The sequence below is a fragment of the Astyanax mexicanus genome, unplaced genomic scaffold, assembly GCF_023375975.1.
Source record: "Astyanax mexicanus isolate ESR-SI-001 unplaced genomic scaffold, AstMex3_surface scaffold_34, whole genome shotgun sequence".
In the NCBI taxonomy this organism is placed as follows: domain Eukaryota; kingdom Metazoa; phylum Chordata; class Actinopteri; order Characiformes; family Acestrorhamphidae; genus Astyanax; species Astyanax mexicanus.
The window spans coordinates 2,130,177-2,146,979 of NW_026040044.1; the positions used below are offsets into that span (position 1 = coordinate 2,130,177).

At 41.6% G+C, this 16,803-nt stretch overlaps 1 protein-coding gene and 1 long non-coding RNA gene across 2 annotated transcripts; both read left to right on the forward strand.

The window, feature by feature from the left end:
- Positions 1–482: 482 nt before the first annotated feature.
- LOC111189549 (uncharacterized) lies at positions 483–16,487 on the forward strand. The gene is made up of 5 exons (XM_049473181.1): positions 483–738; positions 7,448–7,801; positions 12,964–13,119; positions 13,309–13,352; positions 16,229–16,487. The coding sequence occupies exons 1-5, from the start codon at positions 705–707 to the stop codon at positions 16,364–16,366; spliced, it is 726 nt and encodes a 241-aa protein (XP_049329138.1). The 5' UTR covers positions 483–704; the 3' UTR covers positions 16,367–16,487.
- On the forward strand, positions 1,651–6,945 carry LOC125790073 (uncharacterized). Its single transcript, XR_007430014.1, has 2 exons — positions 1,651–1,931; positions 6,874–6,945. It is a non-coding gene; the product is annotated as an uncharacterized LOC125790073 (long non-coding RNA).
- Positions 16,488–16,803: the final 316 nt, after the last annotated feature.

Below are 16,803 nucleotides of genomic sequence, written 5' to 3' on the forward strand. Positions count from 1 at the left end.
TCACCAGTGTTCCATGTTTTTTCTCCATTAGTGTATAATAGAGAATCACTGTGGTTCTCTGGAGTCCCAAAGCTTTAGAAATTACTTTATAATCTTTTCCAGACTGATAGATGATCAATAACTTTGTTTTTTCTCATCTGTTGTTGAGTTTCTTCAGATGGGGCTTTAATAATAATAATGTGCTGCTTTTATCTGAGATCTTTTATCTGCTTCATGTTGTCAGAAAGGTTCTATTATTTAAGTGATTCTTGATTCTACAGGTCTGGAATCAGTAATCAGGCCTTGATTGTGATTAGTAGTGAAATTGAACTCAGCTTTACAAAAAGTGTGATTAATCACAGTTAATATATAAGTGGGGGAACACTTTTCCACACAGGCTTTTTAATAAATTAAATCATCATTTAAAAAGTCTTTTTAAAATTTGTCTGATTTTGTCTGACAGTTTCTTGCATGCATGCAGTTGTATGTTTTATATATGTTTTCAGTCTGCAGAGTATCTGTAGTTTTGTGAGAGTATTAGTGCATGTTGAGGTCTGTAGGTCTGTTGTGTGAGGGGTGTATAAAGGACAGGATGTGGTTGATGAGAGGAACGTTTTGTCTTCATCTGCTTCGTCCACCCCTGGCCTATAAAATGTTTTGTGGTCATCAGTATATTTATTTTTCCTTTACGTGATAAAAGCTCTAGCTCTGGATCTGTAGTAGAAATGGAGAAACTCTTTATTCTGCAGCTTCTGATTGGTGAGTTTACCTGTTTTATTCATTAATTAATTAATTATGGGAGTTAACAATAATTATATTAATATTTCATGCATGTCTGCAGGTTTAGAGCCTGAATGAGTTTATATGTCTGGGTTTAAACTGGTTTTATTTTTTATTTTCATTTTTATTTATGTTAATCTTTCCAATATGTTTTTATTTGGACTGTGTGGTAGCAGATGATGTACTTTTAGCCGTTTTTAGCTGTTTTAGTTTAGAGATAATTTCAACAGCTAATTCTTTTACATACTTTTTCAAAAACATTTTACAAACATTAACATGACGTTTTTAATGTTCAGTATACAGTTGTAGTGAAGAGGTACAGATGTAGATTCTTATGTTTATTCTGCCTCTTTGATTTTAGTTTTCCTTAATGACAAACATTAAATTTAGGATCAATTAAAAGAAAAGAAAAATCTGCATAAAAAAACAAGTAAAAAAAACATAGGTATGCCTTCAGATCAAGCCAGCTTTATTTTTAAAGCACAGTTACAAAACATTAACTGTCAAACAAAATTCTGTACAAAATCAGAAATAAGACCCATATAATATTCTTAATATAAATTTAGGTTAGAAAATAAAACTAATATGTGAAATGAAAAAAAAAAACAGCAGATAAAACAGCAAACTAATAAAACATACAACTCTGAGAGTAAAGAAATGCCTTTAGAAATAAAGAGTTTCACGTTTCTAACATAGAAAACAACGTTATGAAATCTTTATGCTGACTGTTCCTGAGTTTAGGTGCAGGACTGAATTGCCCACTGATTCTTATACTTCAGTGGGAGTGTAGAAAAGCTAAAAGCAGATATTTAGAGGAATTTAACGAATGATAAAAAGACAGAGCAGATCTGATATGCAGCTAATTCCTAATATATTGTGGCGTCTGTGTGTGCGTGTGTGGATGCTGTATGCCTGTGTGTGCCTGTCTCGGTGTGCCCGCCTCTGTGTGTTGTATGTGTGTGTGTGCCAGCCTATAGTGTGCCTGTGGGGGCGGGTTATGTTAATCCGGGGCCAGTGGGGCATTATGGGGGCATTGTTTTGGGTGGGTTAAGGGGATCTACCATCCGGTAGATTCATAGCTGGGTTGGTGGCCTCAGGGCTGTTTGTACTGTGGTGGCAGTTGGGTTTCGCTCTCCTAGCCTTGTTAAAGGCTGTAAGCGAGTGGCAAGCCAGTTCCAATAAAGAGCTTTGAGTACTTGTCATGAGTCTCACGGGTCCTCCTTCCTCTTCCACGCCACATTTGGTGTCAGAAGCGGCCCTGCTGGATGATATGGAGATGCTGGCAGGGGAAATCGAACGGCTGAAGAGGATAACGGCGGACCAGCAGACGAGGGGCAAGACTCACCAGCGGAGCGGACCCAGACCTGACGGCGCCAGCAGGCTGTCCGAAGGTCGAGCCCGCGGAGCGGATGGCGCGAGGACGGCAGCACCGGCTCACGGAGTGGACGGCGCGATGACGTCAGCGCCGGCTCGCGGAGCGGATGGCGTGGAGACGGCGGCGCTGGCTCCCAGAATGGACGGCGCGCTGACGGCGAGCTTGACGGCTCATCCCCGCCTGGCATGCTATGACGGCAGCGCTGACTGGACGGCCTTCGAAGCTCAGCTGGAGATCGTGGCGGGCCGTGCGGGCTGGACGGATGCTGAGACGGCGGCCAACCTCTGTCTGGCGCTGCAGGGAGACGCACTGAGGGTGCTGATCGAGCTCCCCGCGGAGTGCCGCTGCGAGCTGTCTGACTTGACACGGGCGCTGAGAACCCGCTTCAGCCGTCAACCTTCCGAGGCGGCCGCCAAAATGCTAGTGGCGGACCGGCGCCGGCAGCGGGGAGAGACTTTGGGCGTGCTGGCATCTGAGATGGCTCTGCTAACCCGCCAAGCTTATCCGGCATTCCCGCGAGCGGCTCAGAGAAGTCTCGCGCTGGATAATTTCCTGCGCGCCCTGGAGCCAGGCGAGCTGCGCAAACATGTGAGACTGGCCGACCCGCAGACCCTGGAGGCCGCGGTGGAGGTGGCTGAGCGGTCCGAACTCATCCTGTCCAGCCATCCGGGACCGTGGGGGGCGTCGCCCGGAGCCCATGATCCACCGAGATGGAGGCGGAGCCGGCCTGATGCGCAACTGGAGTGCTGGCATTGCGGGGGGGCGTGGCCACAAGCGAGCGCAGTGCGGCCGGCCGGGAAACGGAGCTGGGACCACCAAGTGAGGGTTACGGTGGCCCCAGGGATTCTAGGATTACCCTCGGGACCTGATCACGGAGCTGTCGGACCCGGCGGCTATTTTCTGAAGTGCACGCTGAATGGAGTAACGGTGGACGCGCTGGTGGACACGGGCTCGTCAGTCTCGCTGATAAAGCCTGAGCTCGCGATGGATGTGGCAGGCGAGTTTGGGATGGACTGCAGCCGGCGCATCGCTCTCTCTTCGGCCACCGGAGATCCTATCGCTCTCCTGGGATTAACGGAGCTGACTGTTGATGTTGGCAAGGGCCCCTTTCAGCAGGAGTTCTGGGTCGGGCACATCAACGACCCGTGCATTCTGGGCAAGGACCTGCTCGCACGCGTTGGAGCCGTTATTGACTGTGCACGGGGCTCGGTGCTGGTGACTGGACTCCCCGTAGAGAAATGCGACGAGTGCGGGGTAAGTGAGCCGGGGGGCGGCAATGTGTGTGATTCGGTGCACGATACGGTCGAGGGTCCGTTAGATGCGGGGTTAATTATCGATCCGATTGAAGAGATGCTGGAGCGCAGTTGTGTGGGCTTATCAGAGCCCCAACAACTGCGCTTACGCGACCTGATTGAGCGTTTTCGCGCTAGCTTCGCTGTGTCTGAGCGCGAGTGTACTAGGACTAGCCTCGCGTTTCATTCTATAAACACAGGCGACGCCCAGCCCATCAGGCTGAGACCGCACCGTCTGGCATTTGCGAAACGCGTGGCGGCTGAGCAGTTAGTCCGTGATATGGCGAGTGCGGGCGTTATTGAGCCTTCGAGCAGCCCGTGGTCGGCCCCGGTGGTCCTTGCAAAAAAGAAGGACGGGAACTGGCGTTTTTGTGTTGATTATCGCCGACTTAACGCTGTCACGAAGCTCGACTCTTATCCGCTTCCCAGGATCGACGATACGCTAGATCAGCTGTCAGGCTCAGCCTGGTTCAGCTCGCTAGATTTGAGGAGCGGGTATTGGCAGGTGCCCCTGGCTGAAGGGGATAGGGAGAAAACCGCTTTCTCGCTTGGCTCGGCTCTATGGCATTTCACGGTGCTCCCGTTTGGGTTGTGTAACTCGCCGGCTACTTTCGAGCGTCTTATGGAGCGCGTGTTAAGCGGGATCCCGCGTTCGTGCTGCGTTGTTTACCTGGATGACGTCATGGCGCACGGGACCGACTTCGACTCCGCGCTCTCTCACCTCGAGGTGGTGCTCGGCGCGATTCAGGCGGCTAACCTGAAGCTCAACCCGGCGAAGTGTAACTTGCTGAGGCAGCACGTGAATTTTCTGGGCCATGTAGTGAGCGGTGCTGGTGTGGAAACCGACCCTAAGAAGACGGAGGCTGTCCGTGACTGGCCTGTCCCACGTAACGCGAAAATGGTTCGTAGTTTTGTGGGGCTCGCGTCGTATTACAGGCGGTTTATCAGGGGGTTCGCGGACGTGGCGGCGCCGCTTCACAATTTAACTAGACCGGGTGTGACATTCCGTTGGTCTGACGAGGCGGAGCGAGCGTTCGAGGAGCTAAAAAGCCGTCTATGCAATGCTCCCGTTCTAGCGTATCCGAATATGTCGGAGAGCTTCATTGTGGATACGGATGCGAGCGATCGTGGCCTCGGAGCGGTTCTATCACAGGTTCAGGACGGCTCAGAGCGCGTAATAGCATACTATAGTCGCCGCCTAGACAAGGCGGAGCGTAACTATTGCGTGACGCGCCGGGAGCTACTCGCGGTGGTCGAGGGCCTTAAGCATTTCCGACCGTATGTGTATGGGGTCCCGTTTCTGCTGCGCACCGACCACGCCTCGCTTCAGTGGCTCATGCGTTTCCGCGAGCCCGAGGGCCAGCTCGCACGCTGGATATCTAGGCTTCAGGAGTTTAGCTTCGAGGTTGTGCACCGACCGGGCCGTAGCCATGGTAACGCGGACGCTTTGTCGCGCCGGCCGTGTGTGGCCGTGGACTGTAAGCATTGCGCTCGTGCGGAGGAGAAATCCGCTGAGACTGCTCATTGCGCTGCAGTCTCAGCGGATGTGACCGGCGGTGTAGTGGTGGCGCAGGTGTCCGTGGAACAGATACGAGATGCGCAACGGGCGGATCGCGACTTAATGTGGGCCGTACACGCGCTCGAGGCGAATGTCACGCCGTCGTGGGAGGAGGTGGTGCCGTTGGGTCCGGTCGCTAAAGCGCTGCGCTCCAACTGGGCTAGCTTTAGCTTGTCTGATGGCGTGCTGTGTCATACCTGGGAGGATCCGGCGAACGGGCAGCGCGTGTTCCGGGTGGTGATACCGCGGGCGCTTAGGGATTCGGTCCTACGGGGAGTCCATGGGTCGCCTGGGGCGGGGCACTTTGGCGTTACCAAAACTCTGAAGCGCCTGAGACAACGTTTCTATTGGCCTGGGTGCAGGGCTGATGTGGAGCTCTTTGTGCACTGCTGTGACGTGTGCGCCGCCAAGAAAGGCCCCGCGAGGGCGCCTCGCGCCCCACTTCACCCCTATCAGTGCGGCGGCCCGATGGAGCGGGTGGCCGTGGATGTGTTGGGCCCCTTCCCGGTGACGGACTCTGGGAACCGCTATGTCTTAGTGGCGATGGATTACTTTACAAAGTGGCCGGAGGCCTACGCGGTGCCGGACCAAGGGGCGGTCACTACTGCAGATGTCCTGGTGCGGGAGTTCTTCTGCCGATTCGGGGTTCCGGAGGAGCTGCATAGCGACCAGGGGAGGAACTTCGAGTCGGAGGTCATGGCGGAGGTCTGCCGCATCTTGGGCATTCATAAAACCAGGACGACGCCCCTTCATCCGCAGAGTGACGGGCTGGTGGAGCGGTTTAACCGCACGCTGGCGGCGCAGTTGGCCATGGTGTCGAGCAAAGGCCAGCGGGACTGGGACAAACATCTGCCGGTCGTGCTGCTGGCCTGCCGCTCGGCCGTGCAGGAGACGACAGGATTCACGCCGGCCATGCTTATGTTTGGTCGCGAGCTGAGGACGCCGGTGCTCTGGCTTTCGGGGCGCCTCCTGATGGGGGCGAGCACGCTACGGACGCGCCCGCTTTCGTTTCGCGTCTCCTGTCCTCACTGGATTTAGTGCACGGGCTCGCGCGCTCGAACCAGTCAGCTGCCAGACAGAAGCAGAAGCGCGCGTATGATACGCGCTGCTTTGGGGACCCGTTGGAGGCGGGGGCGAGGGTGTGGCTGTACAACCCTCAACGAAAAAAAGGACTGTGCCCGAAACTTCAGTCGGCCTGGGTGGGTCCGTGCCGGGTGCTGTCCAGGCTGGGGGAGGTTGTGTATAGGATCCGGTGGGGCAGACGCACTATGATTGTGCACCGGGACAGGCTGGCCCCGTATAGGCCGAAGCTGCTGGACACTGGGGACGGCGGTGCGGTACCCGCCGGCCCTGCACCTGAGCCTGTCCAGAACTCTGACTCTGTGGAACCGCTGGCGGGTGGCGCTTTGCCCGGCCCCTCCAGGCTGCCGCGGGTGAGGAGGCCGCCTGCCCGCCTGAATGACTTTGTGTGTGATTGATTGTAAAAAAAAAAAAAAAAAAAAAAAAAAAAAACATGTTTTGTTGTTCATGGGGTTTATTGTTGGGTTTGTGGGGTCGCCGGGACGGCTGACCCTTAAGGGGGGGGCTATGTGGCGTCTGTGTGTGTGTGCGTGTGTGGATGCTGTATGCCTGTGTGTGCCTGTCTCGGTGTGCCCGCCTCTGTGTGTTGTATGTGTGTGTGTGCCAGCCTATAGTGTGCCTGTGGGGGCGGGTTATGTTAATCCGGGGCCAGTGGGGCATTATGGGGGCATGTTTTGGGTGGGTTAAGGGGATCTACCATCCGGTAGATTCATAGCTGGGTTGGTGGCCTCAGGGCTGTTTGTACTGTGGTGGCAGTTGGGTTTCGCTCTCCTAGCCTTGTTAAAGGCTGTAAGCGAGTGGCAAGCCAGTTCCAATAAAGAGCTTTGAGTACTTGTCATGAGTCTCACGGGTCCTCCTTCCTCTTCCACGCCACAATATTTTATTTTACAGCTCTAAAATTTCACCTGCCAGTGGATCTTTCCTGTAAAACCTTCCTTTAAAACTTTCCTGTATGTCTGATCGGCCCCAAGCTTGCATGTTTTGTGATTGATTTTGTGATTTATTATTTTTAAACGGAGGTGCCTGGTTATACTGGTTATAGAGAGTTGGTACTTACAAGTACTTTGGCACAAGTAAGACAGAATAACATTATTTTATTTTATATACATTAAGAGATCACTTCACTTCAGTTTCTGAATCAGTTTGTCTGATTTTGCTATTTATAGGTTTATGTTTGAGTAAAATGAACATTGTTGTTTTATTCTATAAACTACAGACAACATTTCTCCCAAATTCCAAATAAAAATATTGATCATTTAGAGCATTTATTTACAGAAAATGAGAAATGGCTGAAATAACAATAAAAGTTCAAATAAAACAAGTTCATAAAGTTTTAAGAGTTCAGAAATAATCAGTATTTGCTCTTCGTGTCTCTTTTTTCAGGTACCTGCAGACCAACCCAGGAGATCTCAGCTGATCTCAGATCTGTGTCTCCTGGAGAAATCATCACCCTGCACTGCAGCATCTCTACAGATTATGAGATTTCATGGTTTCATCAGAACTCTGAGCAGCAGATGAAGCTGCTGACCTCTGCTGAACGAGGAAAAATAAATAAATCATTTTCATACAGATTTAATATAAATAATAAAGATCATTATGATACAGTTGAGAACAGCAGTTCAGTGAGTTTAGTGATTATAGGAGTTAATGATACAGATCTGGGACTGTATCACTGTGGAGGAAGAAACTACTCATCATTCTTACAGTTCGGGAAACCAATCAAACTCACCTTCACAGGTAAGAGCTCAATATCATAACTAATACAAACATAACTACATAACTAAATTAACATAATTAACATCATTAGCAGAATCCCCTTTATGTACCTACTGTTACAAAACACTTTGGGGAGTTTGGGGAGGTGCAGTAGTTGTAATATTGAGTTTACCACAAACAGCAGTGCATTGCAGGAAGTTTTAGGGTCCTATTTTACTGATCTATAGACGATCGGTTAGCTGTGCACTGTGCAGCTTGATTTAGGGCTGTGTGTCAGTGTGTCTTTGCTATCATAACCACAGGAAAAGTACATGTTGCACGTCTCGTAAAGCTGTGCAAAAGTCATGTACTAATTCTCTTAATTAATCATGGGCAGGGGTGCAACTACATACTTTTTGAGGTGCATGCAAACGGACTATCGCAAACAGACTAAGGCTCTGGGTGAGCTTTATTTTTCTGTGGTAAAGAAGGGTGATCAATCGCGCAAAGCTTTTTTCCTCCGCCAATATAGAAACACGCCAGAAATTTACCTGAACACACATCATTTTCAGACCACCACGCCCATCAGCTTTAAATTTATCCTAAAGTCCAACGCTATTTTAAGGACGCGTGCAAGGCGTAAAAACAGACTGTTGATGGGTGGCAACGCGCCACGCTACACGCCTTGCGTGGGGTGTAAGATAGGGCCCTTTGTCTGTTAAAAAAAGTTTATTCAGCTGTAGGCCTGGACAATAATTCGATATCGGTATTTATCGCGATAAGAAATGTTTCAATAACGGTGATATCAGCTTTGTGGTATATCGATATGTATTAGAATCACGGACAGGCGTTTTTTACTGGCGTCAGCTCGCCCCAGAGCTCAACACATTCAGCCCCCGTAGCTGGGCTACGTCAGTGCGTGATGACGTAACCACACAGGCACGTAGCCAAATAGGCTAGGCTAGGCAAGGCTAGGTTAAAATGGCTAGGCTCGGGTCCGCTTCGCTACGCAGCAAAAATGTCTCGCGCTGGAGACAAACGGAGCCGGGACGAGCGGATCCAAGGCTAAGGTAGACTCGATTCGGTCGGCCCCGGATCCGCCCCCCGGAAGCAACTCCACTACATACAATATTTTTCTTATACTGACTGAAGCACTTTTATAGCTTATGTTGTAACTAAGTTATTCATAGTTGATAAAGCCTGTAGGTTTGTTTATTTGACGGGAAAATATTGTTGCTTTTACGTATATAAAGGCTTATTGTATTCTATATCCTAGTTGAAACACTTGTTTTAATCTGTTAAATTTGTTCACAAAGAATAAGAAGCTCTGCCTCTGTTGTAATTTAAAGTTATTTTTATTGGTAATAGTTATATAGGCTTATGTTTGACAGGGATGTCATGTTATTATTTTGCTATATGCAAATAATATTGAGCATTGATTTATTTTGACTACTTTTATTTCTAAAGTAGTAAAGTTTTTGTGAAAGGAGGTTTCAAAGTCTTAAATTAAATTTTCAGACAGTAGTAGGTACAGATTTCCATTAGATAGATAGATAGATAGATAGATAGATAGATAGATAGATAGATAGATAGATAGATAGATAGATGTGCATATAATGAGGGTATCTGATGCCAACCATACAAAAAGTGCAAATACACAGTTATATAATAATTTAAATTCGCATTGCTGCAGGGATTGCAGGGCTTCTTAGCAGTTTTCTGAGGCCTTCAAAGTATTTATATCGATATCGAAATTATATCGTATCGACCGAAATTTAAGGAATATATCGTGATATAAATTTTGGCCATATCGTCCAGCACTATTCAGCTGCTAAAGTAACGCGCAGTAACGGGGCGTGAGAAATAGTAACGGTGTTATAGTTACAGTCGGAGTAATTAGTTAGATTACTCGTTACTAAAAAAAAGGAAAGGCGTTAAGGCCTCGGCATACTTCATGCGGAGACGACGTTTGCGTGGCTCTAGCGAACAATGTGACGTAATTGCAGAGAAAACGAACAGGCGCGGACGTCGCACAGGGGCTTCGTTCGCCGTGTCGCGCACATGGAAGCTGGGCACGGCTGAAGACACAACGCAACAAAGGCTGTGATTGGTCGTTAAAAAAGAGGCGTGCCAAGAAAACAAGCATGGACGATTTTGAAGAAATCTTCTAGGGTATGTTTATACACCTCGAGTATTTCACACGTTGCCATACCGGAGCTTGTTTACACAGAGCGCGATGGTTTTCCGGTAGTCATGAAAGTAAGCGTTACTAACGTAACAGCACCACCTGCAGTTGTGGAGCATGCGAGACAGGCAAAGCGAAGCCGCAGAGAGTATGCCAGCTCGAAAGCTTGCGAAAGCGCGCTTGACTTCGTGCAATGCTCACGAAATTCGTTTCGCTGGAAGTATGCCGAGGCCTTTAGTAACGCCGTTTATAATAACGCCGTTACTACCATCACTGCTAATAATACAGCTGAGCTGAGAGAAACGATTTGGGGCTACTGAAAGCCCAGGCCAGGTGACGCCCCTGTGTTTTATCATACATGAACAAACACCTCTTACAGAAAATACCGACCAGAAATCATTTTCCGGCATCGACTTGGCGCCCCCTCTAGTGCAGCGCCCCTATGCGTCGCATACACTGCATACCCCCTTTTTTGCGCCACTGATCATGGGCAGTGACGGTATAGTTACTTTGAAAAAGTAATCCGATTACTGATTACTCCTTTAAAAAGTAACTTAGTTACTTTATGGATTACTTGATTTTAAAAGTAACTAAGTTACTTTACAAGTTACTTTATTAGTTACTTTCAGCAGCTGCAGACACCGCCTCCCGCCGCCTTAACATAAACATTATAACCAGTTTTGCCATTATTCCCTTTATTGGAAAATGCATTTTTAACAGCAACAATTTATCTCTATTAAGTTGAACTATTTCCTAAAAAAATAAGTTTTTTTTTATAAAAAATAAAAAGATTAACTTAACATAAATATTTTTTTATGATTTTACTAAACATAAATACTTGTTTTTATAAAAAATATATAAAATAAAGAAAGTCTTTCTTGACCTGAAATATTTAACACTGTAAAACTGAACACTGAACCTGTTGTTCTCTGCAGGGCAGCAAGGAGTGGTTTTATAAAACAGAACCGTGTATATGGTCTAGACCAGGGATCACATATTTGCAGACGTTGTCCAATACGGACCCATACCGGACCCAACTACTGAGAAGGATTTAATTCTGACAGTGTTCATTTAAAGCACCGGAACTTTTCTTGTCTTTACGGTATTGTGCGCTCTGCGCCACAGCGAACGTGTGGTGTAAAATCTTTAAACGCTCTCCTCTGCCAATCAAATTTGTGGCAGACCGCTGCCCTGGCTAGTGAATTGGGACGCAGCCGCAAAAAAACGCCTTTATAAAGAGATAGGGAGCCCGAGAACTGGCGAAAAACGAAAACGGGCGGAAACTAAAGACACGCCGAGCGCGAGAGAGAGAGACAGGGGAGAAAGCGAGACGCGTGTGATCGGGGAAGAGCGGAGGGGGAATGGGTAAGGGAGCGGTGTGTGTGTGTGTGTGTGTGTGTGGAGGAGATGAGGTGGAGAGAGAGAGAGAGTAACGCACAGTGACTTAAATAAGTAACTTTAATCTGATTACTGGATTGGAAATAGTAACGCGTTAGATTACTCCTTACTGAAAAAAAGGGTCAGATTAGAGTAACGCGTTACTAACATCACTGATCATGGGTGTGGTTAATTTTGGGCATAAAGTGAAATAAACCAATCAGAGTGTCTCTTGCTCATCATTCTCTTTAAGAGTAGATCAGGTGAGCTCTGTCTTTGGTGGATTGCTATTGTAACGGTGCAGCTACCTGGACGTGTTCATCAAACTCTTCTCAGCAGAGGAAACTGAGCTGCTGGTTGACGCTGTGAAGGAGCTCCAGCAGCTCATTTACGGGAACAGCAATGTTATTTTATTTACTATTCTGTTTATTGTTGATGTAAAAGTTGGGTTTGTGCTGCTGTGTGTTCATGTGTGTGTAATAAGTGGGGGTGTACGCTCGGCTCGGCACGGCGCCTGTGTTACCGAGATAGCGATGAACGTCTGACTGTTGGCGTCTGTCTAGGTTGTATTCAGTCAGTGGAGCTCCTGTGTTTTCTGTTAGCAAGATAAACAAGATAAAACTGCAGTAGAGTAAATAGAATTATATTTCTAATAGTTTTCTCTGTGTGATGTTTAGATGTTCCCTTTCTCTTAACAAGTGTAATTTACACCACCCTTGTAAAATAAAAGTGTATTAAGAATATTTTTGTATTAAGAAAAGTTTTATAGCTTTAAGTATACTTAACATGGAAAAGTACTAGTATCAAAATACACACTTAAATACATACTAAATATACTATTTTGGAACAACTTATGGCAACTTAAATATATTTCAGTTGTAATTAAGCTATATTTAAATACAATATAAAACAGAATTATTAAATTCAACTTTTATTCCGTTTTATTACGTAGATTTAAGTATTTGTTTTTTAAACATACTTTTTAATACACACTTGAAGTATATTGTAAATGTATTACTCTGCAAATTGATGCATGTATTGTGTACAGCTTAATGACACTGAAAAAAAACTACACTAAAGTGCACTTTAAGCAGTATTTAATGCCACTATATATGTTTTCTATCAACACAATGTTCTTATTTTAAAGCCAAATGCTTAAAAATACATTTTACGGAAATACAGAGAAAGTATAATTATTGTGTATTTTCATAAAGTTTATTAAATTGAAAATGCACTTTTAATATAGTGTTCTTTACCTAATTTGAACATAGTTTTAATTCTCTTAAGTACACTTACTTTTCACAGTGACAACAATGCATAAAAGTTATATTTTTGCTATGTTACAGTGTTTGATTGGCTCTAAAGGCATGGGTTGACTTCCAGTGTCCTGAATTGTAAAATGCAATATATCTGCAATACTATCATAAGTATCATAAGGTTATATTAATGTACAAGAGTTTCAAATGAAAATATGAATATTTATTTATTTATTAATGGCAAATAATGATATAAATACCTCATATAAAATAAAAATAAAATATATCATATATTTTATATATTCCTGTATGATTTCAGACTCTGAGTGAATGGAACAGGTCTGAACAGACTGGTGATGACGGATTTCTGTGTTTCTGTGTTTCAGATAAGAATATTCAGAGTAACGACTCTTCAAACACTGACCGTTCTCCAGATCCTCCAGATCTCCACTATATTATAAATATATTTGTATCCAGTATGTGTTCGGTCTCTGTCCTGATCAACATCATCTGTCTGAGTGTGTTCTGTTACAGAGCGAGAGGTGAGATTATCCTTAATTAACTCCCATATTCACCCAATACAGCATCTTATTTTATGCATTTTTTATTATTTTTAGACTCCAGAATAGGTTTATGTATTCAATTAAAAAATCTGATTTATTATAATGTATATATATTTTGTGTGTGTGAATGCTTTTACTGAATTAAATACAATTTTGATTTTATTTCAGGCAAGTGCTGCAGAGCTGCTGGTGCCGGCGACTCAACCAACAAGGTACCATAAACACTTCAGATACATTTACCATTTATAAAGTGATTTATTTATTTCTTGTTTGATCAGAAATTGAATATGATGTAAATTAGCCAGTTTACACCTAGAATTACTTAAAGCGCATCAGGATGTGGTCTCAGGAGATTAATTTTAACAGATATATGGTATTTTTAAAATATAATTTTAAAAAATCTGAGATTTACATCTAGATTAATAATTCAAATTCAAATGTATTTTTTATATTTATTTATTTATAATTGTATAATTATATGTATATATATATATATAAATATATAATTATAAAAAAAATTAATAGCTAAAACATACTTATCTGATTATCTAAGAAGTTGATTAAGATAATTAATATAATATTGGTAACAGTTATCTAAAATATATAAAATCTCTCTTAACTTCATGTCTTTTTTGATTTTTTGATATCTTATACAAACCACTTCAGGATGTGGTCTCAGGAGATAGATTTTAACAGATATATGATGTTTTTAATATAATAAAAAAAATCTGAGATTTAAATTTATATTAAAGATTCAAATTCTTGTCATATGACTCATATATATATATATATATAACACTCTCATTGAATGACAAGTGAAAATATAAAGTGATTAAACTAAAAATAGGTCTTAAAATTTTTCTTAAAAATATTCAATAGCTAAAACATAATCAGCTTCTTAGATAATCAGATAATTAAGATAATTAGTATAATATTGATAAGTTATCTGAGGTAAACGATCTATTTTAACTATATGTCTTTTTAACTATATGTCTCACAAGATACATTTTAACAGATATATAATGTTTTAAATATAATAAAAAAAATCTTTTACATTTACATTTATATTAAAGATTTTTTAATATAATTATATAATATATAACAATATAATTGAATGTTAAGTGAAAATATAAAGTGATTAAACTGATAATTAAGATAATTATTATAATATTGATAAGTTATCTGAGATAAACGATCTCTTTTAACTTCATGTCTTTTTTGATCTCTCTAAAACAAAAATCTCACGAGATTTTAACAGATATATGATGTTTTTAATATAATTTTAAAAAATCTGAGATTTAAATTTAGATTAATAATTCAAAATCTGATACCATATGACTTTTGTCACATCATTTTCTGTATGCATGCATGTGAAAATAAGTGATTAAACTGAAATAATAGGTCTTATAAGTCTTATAAATACGATAAATAGTAAAAAAAGATAAAAAAAATCTCTTATTTTTATTTGTGTATCAGTTCATCATCTCTTAACCATAGTTTAGCTGTTTCGGTTGTAGCTGATTTGATGGTGATCTGTGCTGCATGTGTGAACAGGATGTGGGGGAGTGTGGTCCAACAGACCATTTTATTTTTAATGCATGTCTGAGAACACTTTGGTTTTAGTGGTGACCTCCAGCACACTGACATTTATACCTTTCAACCCCCAACTCTTTAACAGTCAACAGCATTTAATTTCATTATTGCATTAATTATTACATTTACATTATTACATTAATTTTTAAGCTTTTATGCAATTTTTACAAACATACAATAAGGCTCCATTAATTAACATTATTTACTACAGAATTTCTCAACTAATTATTTAATTGACATTAGTTAGGACATTACTAATAAATACAAAATTATCCAAAAGCAGTGTGTAAGACTCGACTCGGCTCGGCGCCTGTGTTACCAAGATAGCGATGAACTTAGTATTTATAATATTTTTATATATATTTAATATATATTTAATATATATTTTTATATATTTATTTTTTTATTATATTTAGCATGGAAAATAACATTAATTTCAAATAAAATACATACTTAAATACATACTAAATATAATATTTTGGAACAATTTATTGGAGCTTATATATATTTATTAGTATATTTCAGTTCTAATTAAGCTATATTTGAATACAACATAAAACATAAGTATTAAATTGTACTATTTTTTTCCTTTTTAACTTCTGCTAACTTAAGTAGATTTAAGTATTTGTTTTTAAAACGTAATTTTTAATACACACTTGAAGTATATTGTAAATGTATTTTTCTGCAAATTGATGCATGTATTGTGTACAGCTTAATGACACTGAAAAAAACTACACTAAAGTGCACTTTAAGCAGTATTTAATGCCACTATATATGTTTTCTATCAACACTGTTTTTATTTTGAAGCCAGATGCTTTTGACAGAGAATTGAAAATTAAATTAAAATTAAATTTTATTAAATTAAATTCAAAATTAAAATGTATTATTAAAGTAATATATATATATATATATATATATATATATATATATATATATATATATATATATATATATATATATATATATATATATTAAATTAAAATGTATTGTTAAAATTATTAAAATTAAAAATATATATATTTTAAATTAAACTAAAAATAAATTTAAAATACATTTTATTACATTGAAAATGCACTTTTAGTATAGTATTCTTTACCTAGTGTGTGTAAGTGTGTAAGACAGTGTGTAAGACTGGTGGAGGAGAACAAAAGCCGAGATGCAAAAAAACTGTGATTAAAATCCAGGGTTATTCCACCAAATATTGATTATTTCTGAACTCTTAAAACTTTATGAATATGAACTTGTTTTCTTTGCATTATTTGAGGTCTGAAAGCTCTGCATCTTTTTTGTTATTTCAGACATTTCTCATTTTCTGTAAATAAATGCTCTAAATGAGAATATTTTTATTTGTAATTTGGGAGAAATGTTGTCTGTAGTTTATAGAATAAAACAACAATGTTCATTTTACTCAAACATAAACCTATAAATAGCACAATCAGAAAAACTATATGTATATATATTTATATATATATATATGTGCTGTTGATGCCCTCAGGTGGAGGATCTGCAGTACGCCAGTCTCCAGCACTCAGTGATGCCGAGAGGAGCTGCAGGAGGAACTCCAGCCTCTACTTCAGACAGTGTGATCTACTCAGGAATCAAATCCAGGTCTGGTAGACACTCACAGCCTTAGGATATATACTGTACATATATATATGTATATATATATAATTTAGAACAAATCTTAATTTTTTAAATGCTTTGTGAAATTTGCTTGTGTTTCTTGTTCTATTCATAAAGTAAACAAATCAACAGACTGTCTTTTTTAGTACAAAAAATCGCTAAAGTGCCGTATCACTGTTAAAAGAACTGTTAAAAGTCCCTGTAGAAGTACTTTTAGGAAACTTCAGGAAAGTTTCAGATGCTTTAAAAAACATTTTTTTTTAACAGAAGAACATTTTCTTCCTCAAAGTTTTTAAAGGGTTCCTCTACACCAGGGGTCGGCAATAGGTGGCCCGTGAGGTTGTTTGAACTATATAATGAACAATAATGAAAAAATAACTAAATAAATAAAATGCTTCTCTGATGAGCTTTTGTTTACATACCTCCCCTGTCTCTCTCTCTGTCGCG